At 38.0% G+C, this 9,857-nt stretch overlaps 1 protein-coding gene across 8 annotated transcripts in view; it reads right to left on the minus strand.

Annotated features, from left to right (window-relative positions):
• Positions 1 to 6,865, minus strand: part of pax2a (paired box 2a) — a 32,652-nt gene extending 25,787 nt beyond the window's left edge. For 3 of the 8 annotated variants that reach the window (XM_037781682.1, XM_037781684.1, XM_037781678.1), the window contains exons 1-3: positions 6,514 to 6,690; positions 4,567 to 4,732; positions 3,345 to 3,542 (exon numbers count right to left, since the gene is read on the minus strand). In XM_037781682.1, coding sequence (XP_037637610.1) covers positions 3,345 to 3,542; positions 4,567 to 4,732; positions 6,514 to 6,556 — 407 coding nt within the window. In that variant the 5' untranslated portion in view covers positions 6,557 to 6,690. Of the gene's footprint in view, positions 1 to 3,344; positions 3,543 to 3,979; positions 3,997 to 4,566; positions 4,745 to 6,513 lie in introns of those variants that run through there. The other 5 variants (XM_037781679.1, XM_037781683.1, XM_037781681.1 and 2 more) reach the window with 3 other exon arrangements.
• Between the last annotated feature and the right edge of the window lie 2,992 nt (positions 6,866 to 9,857).

A 9,857-nucleotide genomic window follows, 5' to 3' on the forward strand; every position in this document is an offset into this window, starting at 1 on the left:
CTTTCACTCTTCTCTGTTTCATTTCTTTATCCCCCCCCACCCTCCTCCTCCTCCTCCTCCTGTATTCTCCGTCACCTCTCCGGTGTCTGTTGTAGTTTTTTGGTCTTTTTGTTGCTCAGTGTAGCACGCAGGAATCCTCCAGGCTCACCGAGGATCAGAGCCAATATCGATTGGGACTCCGGGATAGAAAAGTTGACGACAAATGGCGAGAGAGGAACAGCAAATGCAAATGGTGATCTATAAATTACATGTGACAGGAAAGCAATAGTGTCTCATTGGCTAATCCTGAGACCACCGCCACATCCGATGTATTTTTTTTTATCTGTGGTGCACTTTGAAATAAATAAGTAAAGAATAAAAGGAAGCGTCAAAATTATCTGAAAACTTTAAAGATGACAAAAATATGAGGCCTTATGTACAGTGGGATTTACTCAGCTTTAGCTCTTATGGGACATGATCGCATTACATTAAACCATGACTATGGTAATCTTTTGATTGATAGACGAACGCGAGATCATTGAATAACAGGCAGCGTTGTGTACCGACAGAAATCCCACATGGAAGCCCTCTCACCTCGAGAGGTGTGTAACAAAAACAGACTTTTACAGACTGCAGATGAGGCGTTCACATGCAGCATCCAGCAATGAGCTGAATCAGGCAGCGATGGGGTTAACTTCCTCAGGGGGGGCAAAAAAAATGTACATCAGACTCTTTTCATTCCCCTCACTATCTCATGTGTCCTCCATGCTCTCTCCTCCAGGCAGGCCAACAAAGGCTACAGCAGCCTCCTCCTCCAGAAAACACACACATCAATATTTTATTTGAATTTCTAACATCTCCACCACAACAGTTATCTGACCTCATGACTCCAGGGAGCCTCATAAATTCAAGGACTTTGTTTCAAGTCTATGTTGTTGATATTGAATAAGCAATTTGGATGGGTGAATTAACGACTTTGGTGTTTGGGTGTTGTAAAAAAAAAGAAAAAGAAAATCCCTAAAGAAAGATTAAAATGTGGATCAATACGATTGAAAGACTCTTATGGGTATCGCCTGTGTCCACTGGGCACGTTGCAGCGGGTGGAAACTGCTCTCTGCGGCAACAACAACAAAGTGCAACCCAGTCTCTGTGTAATCTTTAATAATTCATGCAGGAAAAATGTGTTTAAAGCCAGGACATCCTCTTTAGTCAACAGAGCAAAGGTCAGACCCTTAACCACAGAGACCACCAGAGGTCCACTGTGTCTTTTCTCTCCCCACTGCCTATACCTCCTGCACTTCTCTTCCTCACTTTCTTCCTCCTCCACATCTTTCCCAACACTCCCTTTAAGACCAACAGTGAAAAACAATACTCAGACATTTAAAATAGCCTGAAAATTATAGTTAACTATTACTTGAGTTAAGGTAAGATTTGATGACATTTCTTTTTAATATAAAATAAATATAAATTAATCTTTTTTCTATGCCAATACACATTTTGGGGGGATTGTTATGTTGTGATTTGTGAAGCTATATGCTTTAGAATAAAAAAAAAAAATACTTTTATGCATTGCAACAAGCTCTGATGTTAATTATTAATGTGCAACTTAGTGTCAAAGAACATTTCTCCTAATATAGTGCTGCAGCTCAAACCAAGCAGATGGTCAGAAATGTTTTCTAATAGTAACACATAAAACACTCTTGAACACTTTGGTTTTAGGAACAACAGGTGAACACAGAGAAACGGCGCCAAAAGACCTGTTGAAGGCATAATTTCCACAACAGCCTTTTATTTTTTATAATATTTCTCTCTCTTTTTTGTTTTTGGTAAAGATTCACCCATCTCCTGCATTTAGCTGGATGTGTTATGAGACTCTCTTCAGCTCATTAAAATGTAATGCCGATGACCAGCTCTCTGGAACAGTGCCTCCTAACCAAAGTTCATCACTCGCAGGCACTATGGGGCTTTTTTTTCCCCCTTTGCGCACACATGCACTGGGGCTTTTCACGTCCTCTGTCTAAAGACACTTTGTCCACTGCTGTCCACTGCTTCTTGTGGAAAGGTGAGGGTGTAGGGTGTCTGCTGCTTTAGCTGCTTCAGTGGAACAGAAACTCTTTTATACCCAGAGATCAACATTGTTTTAGAACGGTTCTAGAATTTTCTAAATAGATTCTATTGCAAATAAAATAAATTATTATTCGAATGTTTTTTTTTTATTCTAACATTCTAATTCGAATATGTGATTAAAAAAAAAACTGGAATAATTTAGAAATGTCCAACCACACTATATAAGCCTATAAATGTGTGATGTGTCGGTGTTAGGAAACAGAACGACTGGTTGGCAATAAAGAGGCTGCTGCCTGCCGCCTGTGTCGCAGTGTGGTCCGCGTATTGAACGACTTGGTTGGGTATTTCCCTCCCGCCTCTGGATCTGGTTACGCGGTATTGATCGGTTTTCATCGAGACAGATGTGATTCTTCGTGGCTCTCCAGTGCTGGGTTTGTGTTGTGGAGGGCCACACAGGAGATTGAATTGCACATGTGAGACCACCCCGGATACATACTGACTACACTGTAAACAATTGCTGTTAATTTACAGCAGGATTTCAACAGTATTAAGCTGTTATTGCTAAAAAAAACAGTGCTTTACTGTTAATACAAAAGAAAACCTGTTAAATTACGCTCATAGGCCGTTTTTTAACTGAACTATAATGCATCCTTAAAAAACAGCACTTTACTGCTGATCAACTGTCTAAAGTATCATCAGTAACAGTTTCATGCAGTATTTATTTAATTCTGGGACCTGATCTGCACATGTGAGGCTTGTACATTGTACATGATTGTAAAATCAGTGAATTAGCTTTATTGTTCTTCACTCACATGTTGTTCTGGTTTGCATTCTGTGCTTGTAGCCAGCTATAAACAGACATTTTGGGAAAAGTGTCAACAAGTCTATTATAGCCTTTTTCCTAACAAGTGCCTTTAATTGTATTTAGTGTGACTATTCCTATGTCTGTAACCTGCTAAGTCTATTCATCTAGGCAAAAAAAAATATGTATAGTATACACAGACGTTATATATATATTACAGTAACATAAAGGCAACCCTGCTGCCAGTTCTTTACTGTTATTTTACTGGGAAACTCTTAACAGACTTCTTGTATGTGAAGATAAAAAAATCTGCTTATTTTTGGAGCTGATTTATCCAGTTTTTACGCACCCTTTTATTTCTCATTTAATTTTTGTTTTTGTCTCACTCCAACATTTTCTCATGCATGCACAAAATAAATTATCCAAAAAAAAGAGAAATTTTACTGGGAACAATTCTGCATGCTTTTAATGATATAATAAATTGATTTGCACCTACCTGTTGATGGATGAAACGCTGGGCACCGTGTCGTTGTCGCAGACGCCCTCAGCCAGTAGTCGGTCTCTTATCTCCCAGGCGAACATGGTTGGATTCTGGCGCTTATAGTCTGCGATTTTATCCACCACTTTCGGAGTTGCAACCTTTGGTTTGGAGCCACCAATTACTCCTGGTTTAATACTGCCGGTTTCATAGTACCTGCATGGGGACAGAGCCAGTGTTCCTGAATGGATCCATCCTTAATACAACAATCCAGTCTTGATTGATGGGAAAAGGTGGCTTAAATAGTGTGTGTGTGGAAAACAAATCTCCTGCCGACCTTCTGCAGTTACAAAAAAAAATATTACCTACACACATGATGGCAGCTTTAATCTATTAATTGGTGTGGAAGTGTGCTGTTATATGGGCCTAATGGAGTGTCAGCTGGAAGGTGAACAGAGCGGGTTTTCAACGAAAAAGCAGTGTAATTAAAAAATCACACAATATAATAAGCAAGTGAGACGGACAGAACAAAAGGACAGTTTAGAGCTCACTTCCATGTCTCCATGAGCTTTACAGTAGCATGCACGACATGCCACCATGACCTATTGGTAAATGTTGGTGACAAAACATTCAGTGTGTGTGAAATGAAATACCTCTGAAATGCCTTCTGATAGCTGAAAAAAATATATTTCAAAATATTATCTCACAGTATTTGTGCTCTAAAGTAAAAAAAAAAAATGATGTAAAGCTAATTTAGCAGGTGATGGATAAATATATAGGAGCGTAAAGTTCTGGTATTTTTCTAGGATTATTAGGTGAGTTTTTTTTTAGTTTTTTTTATTTAATAATGTCAAGTTACCTCTTGCTACTTTATACACTTTATCACCAATAATATTAATACAGCCTCACATTCCTCTCAGATATTTTTTTTTATCATCCTCAATGCTTATAAGCTGTAAACTCTCCTCCGAAAATGTATTTCATGATTATGATGCTTTTCTCTCGCAAAGGCTGCAGGTGATGGATAGAAAATCTCAGACGCAGAACTGCTGTGTTCAAGCAAAAAAAAAAAAAAGAAATAAAAAAAATGACCTGCCTATATAACCGATGGCTGAGGCTGAAATAGAGCTGGTGCGCGTATATATATATAGGAGCTCTAGAAGATTGATGTTTGACACACATATACAGGGCTCTGTTGGAGGTGTTGTTGATGGTGTTGGTGGTGGATCCCCACTTTTACCTGCCGAGGATTTTGCTGACACAGCCGTGACTGACCCGTAGCTGTCTGGAGATGTCGCATGGCCGGACGCCCTGGTGGGCCAGCTCCACGATCCGCTGCCTCACCACGTCCGGGAGGGGTCTGCCGTTCACAAACACCCCACCGAGCTGGTTCACACCGCCGTGCCCTGCGTGGGACACAACAGCAGCACAGGGGGGCATAACATTACATACCTGCAGAGGACACCGGGGCTCTGAACGAGGACTTTGGGTTTCTTTTATTTTCTGGGATTTAATTATTCTTATTCTTAGTCTTATTATTATTTTTTCTTTAGTGGAAGTGGTTTCTTTTATTTTCTGGGATTTAATTCTTCTTCTTCTTATAATTATTATTATTATTTTTCTTTAGTGAAAGTGGTTTCTTTTATTTTCTGGGATTTAATTCTTCTTCTTCTTATAATTATTATTATTATTTTTCTTTAGTGAAAGTGGTTTCTTTTATTTTCTGGGATTTAATTCTTCTTCTTCTTCTTCTTGTTCTTGTTCTTCTTCTTCTTCTTCTTCTTCTTGTTCTTGTTCTTCTTCTTCTTCTTCTTCTTGTTCTTATTCTTCTTCTTATTATTATTATTACTATTATTATTATTATTATTATTATTTTTCTTTAGTGGAAGTGTTTTCTTTTATTTTCTGGGATTTTCTTCTTCTTCTTCTCCGTCTTCTTCTTCTTCTTCTTCTTCTTCTTATTTTTCTTTAGTGTAAAAGGTTAAATCCTATTTACATACAAAGTAGGCTATAATGTATATATACACACACATAGAGGAACACAAGCAGGCATGCACATTTTAATTTTGGACAGTCTTTGTTGCTGCATTAATTCTGAAATATCTTTAAACAGTAGTGGGAATAATGATAATAATAATAATAATAATGATAATAATAATAATGGTAGAAATTGAAGCAGCCTGAGAGTCAAATAATTCAAATATATTTTTAAATGATAGAAAATACTAAATTTAAAAAAAGCAACATTAAATATAAAATATATGTAAACACACCTTACAGGCTCTTTTGATGTCACAAAAATAAAAATAAAACTCCTCTCTCTCCCTGCGCATTATTTTCCAGGAGCACCTCCTCCACTGCAGCCTAACACATGTCGCGGATATTACGTTTCAACCTGTTTAATTTTCCTCGCACAATTATTGTAAATAATTAAAATGAGCTTTGATAACTCATATTACAAACGCGGATGGTGCGAATGAGGAGGAATAAATAATTTATGTGCAGCCCGGGTCTTCTTTACCCAGATCGTATATATGGAGAAGAAAACATGGAGAAAATGAACACAGCAACTGCGTCACTTTTATTCTTCTTTAACCACAAACTGAGAGAGAAATAAAGTGACACGTTTATATCCATTTACACACAACGTGTCCCTCTAAAGTAAGTGTCATTTCACAGGTAATAAAAAGCTTTGTATTTAAATTGGGGAGTTTCTATGAATGTCACTTTAAAGTATAACCAGCTCACATTATTTCATTTTCATTAAACTCAAATAAAGATTTAAACAACAAATAATAAAAAAAATAAAATAAAAACAAAACTCTTCAGGGACCCATGTGCTCTTAAAAATAAGCCCTGTTTAAAAAAATCTTTTCTCTGCGCCTTATTCTCATTTTTATTATCATCACCAAATTTAGCCTAACTTAATCTATTTTTAAATGACTCTTCTTGCTAAATTTTGTTTTGAAAAAAATAACTAATGTTTAATATTTGAGAGTTGTTCATCTTTAGTACAGTAATAAAGCAAATAATGACTTAAAATGACAAAGTATAAAGCACAAAACATATCTAACTTCATGTTTTCTGCATAAATTCGACACACAGTCATGGCAAACATATTCCATCTAATTTGTGCAAGAACACAGTAACATATTTTTGTGTGTGTAAACTAACTCAGTATACTCACGGTGCATCGCCGAGAAGGGGTCTGCTTTGCAGTGAATATCCATCGGATAGCAAAGGAAAGACAGGTAATCGACTGAGGAAGCCGTTTCGCCTCGGTGATGCAGCTTTAAAGCCGTAAAAAAACAAGTATATATAATAATTCGGTGTACAAACACAAGTCCGTGTGCGAAGGAGAGTCCGCAGCAACTTCTTCTTGTGCTATAAGTTTTTCTCCTCCTGTTCAAACTCAGAAGTCTCTGCAGCAGCAGCAGCAGCAGCAGAAGAAGAAGAAGCGCTCGCGCTGTCAGGTGCAGAGCGTGACCCACGCGTGTGCAGAGCGCAACATGGACTCGAACCTGGAGGGTCACTGTTTGCGTTTAAAGGACATCATGAGGAAAAAAAAACAAATAAGAGTCTCCACAATCTTGCAGCCGAGAAATCCCTCTCTCCTCTGACGGTGCACACACACACACACACACACACACACGCACACACACAGGCAGGCGGTTCTCTGTGTTTTAATCAGATAGGAGGCGGAGATGACAACAACATGGACACGACAGGAGTACTGCTGCGTCCTCCTCTCCTCCGGAATGGTGCTGTGCCTGAGCGAAGCTTTGGGCTGAGAATGAAACCTCCTCTCCTTGTGTGTCTGTTTCTAAAAGCTGCAGTCCCACAGATCACCATCCCACCACCACCACCTCCTCCTCCTCCTCCTCCTCCCTCCTCCTACCTCCATCCCACAGATCCCCTCGCATAGAGATGGATGACTTGTCAGACAAAGGCAATAGATTCCAACACTTTGTGATTCGCCCACGTAAAAAAAAACCTGCAGCTCAAATGAGGAGGTCCCTGTGCATCCGACAGCACAGGAAAGGGGAGGGAGACGAAATAGGAAATGATGAGACTTTGGTGGGTGAAGAATCAAGGAAATTAAAGGCAGGGGTGGGTAGAAGAGAGGTAAAGCACTGTCTGTCAGGGCTGCTGTGTGTTGTTTAAAAGCGACGCTTCTCAAATGTTTTCATATGGAAGGACTCCAAATAGAAACACACTGGGACTCACATGGGAAAGGTTGCACTGCATTTTTAAAGTGATACTGCACTAGATATTTAAAACAATCACAATTATAAACCCTCTTAAATTTTCTTGTAATTTAAATAAAAAATATAATTGAACTATTCCTCATGTTGCAAACAACCCTGGTGGGTGGCCCACTTTGTGCGCCTCTGGTTCAAAGTGTAAAATCTCAATAGTTATTTTTTTGCAAATAAGAAACAGAACTATAGGATGACATTTTTGTAATATAATCTCTTTCATTTTGGAAATTTTTGTTGTGTTTTTACAGCAGCTTCTCAATGCATTATGTTTCTAGCTTCCTGTTCTTAAATCAATCAGAAAAGAAAAAAACACTTTAACAAAGAATCTTTGCATGCTGTGAGTTCAGCAGCATAACTACGCAAAAAACACATTTTCAGTGACTATAAAAAGCTGCTGTGCGTCATGTCCTGACTGTATTTATCCTCAGACAGGATGTGTGCAAGGTGAGCTCAGCCTCAGCCTGCAGAGGTAGAGTCAGTCAGTAGGCCATCATCATCATCACCACCATCATCATCATCATCATCATGGTGCACTCAGCAGCGCCTGTGTGCAGCATCGCTCTGTAGATGGCGCTCATACAGTGGCTTTACGCAGCCCGCTGTGCTCATGGATGGCAGGTATATAGGCTGATGCTGCTGCTGCCTGGACTGGCCGGGTCAAAGGTTGGGGGTAAACCTACTGTAGCTGTTATTATGCGCTCTTAATCTCTTCCGGTAGAACTCAATCCGAAAGGAAACAAAGAGGAAAAACACTCAAAGAAGACTCATAGATTTTTTAAAGTAACGCATTTTAAAGGTCTGTATAGCATGAGGTTAACATCATAACTTCTGCATGTCTATAACTGAATGCTGTTTAACAGAAGTAGCTGCAGCTTTTCCAGCATAATAGTCTCAAATATAATTTAAATAATTTCTATGCACTGATGATATCAGCACAGTTTGTTTACAATGTTTTACTCTGGTAAAGTTATCCAACATGATATATAAAACTACTTTCATTTACCTGGATGGATTTATTTGTTGTTTAAAGACACAGTAGTGCAATAATAATAATAATAATAATAATAACGATAATTATTATTATCGTTATTATTATAATAATGTGTTATTTAGTGGGTTTGTTGACTTGGTGGCGTCCAGCTGCCCTCTGGACAAGTTTGAGGACGATTCCTCTTTTTGTTTCTGCTTTATTTTGGGGAGGGAGCTTCTGGTACAATATGTAGCACCATGGGCTGTAATTTCACACGTCAGTGCACTTTTGCCCTAAAGCTGCTGCTATTTCCCCCACAACACCCCGATTTGCCCCCCGTATACCTCTCTCTCTGCACTGCCACAACGACGTCCCCGTGTCACAGCACTACAGCAAAAACAACCGGCGTGATAATTAAGAAACTGTTAGTCCTGACTTCACCCCCTTTAAAAAAAAAAACATGCAGCCACCGAGGACCTAATGCGATTATTGTTTTCGATTTGTTGTTTTTCTGTGCCTGCATTATAATAAAGAGCATTGGCACAGTTGTCACACACTATAAAAACAATTTATTTTAATATATTTCAGACACTTAAAATAATAATAATAATAATAATAATAATAATAATGAAAACTTACAGCTTTCTGTAGTTTTTAATTGATATATCAGCAGAGGTTGAATTTTAGGCCTGTCTTCTGATTCATGTTTCCTCTAAAAATACACTATTCCCATTGTAAATGTAAATATTAAGTTAAAAAAAAGTCCTAAATATTATTATTATCATTATTAATATTATTATTGTTATAATAATAATAATAATAATAATAATAATAATAATAATAATAATAATAAATCAGTTGTTTTGTGTATTTTAATATAAATATTGAGATGGGATGACAGAGCAGACAGGGTGGGCTGGATGAGAGGATGATGAATTTCCTCGGAGGACAAAACAAATCCTTTCTTCCGTTTTTTTTTCAAACATATGGCCTGTAACGCGCGTCCACGTCAACAATCGATATTGCTGTTTTTTTTCTTTTATCTTCCTGTTTGAGACGATGCAGGGGTTCCCAGACATGTTCATGTCAGGGTCCCTTGATCACCTATAAATCACTGATTTAAAACAAACAAAAAAAATATTCATTTGATCTTAAATATATGTTTGTAGACCTGGAAGTTGCAATAAATTCATTATAATAGATGAATACAAATTAACATTTTTTTTGCATTTTTACTAGGCAGTGAAATGGGATATTTCTGAGGCCCCCTGACCTCAGTTTGGGGGCCACTGCACACTG

Source organism: Sebastes umbrosus, chromosome 10 (genome assembly GCF_015220745.1).
Source record: "Sebastes umbrosus isolate fSebUmb1 chromosome 10, fSebUmb1.pri, whole genome shotgun sequence".
Classification (NCBI taxonomy): Eukaryota; Metazoa; Chordata; class Actinopteri; order Perciformes; family Sebastidae; genus Sebastes; species Sebastes umbrosus.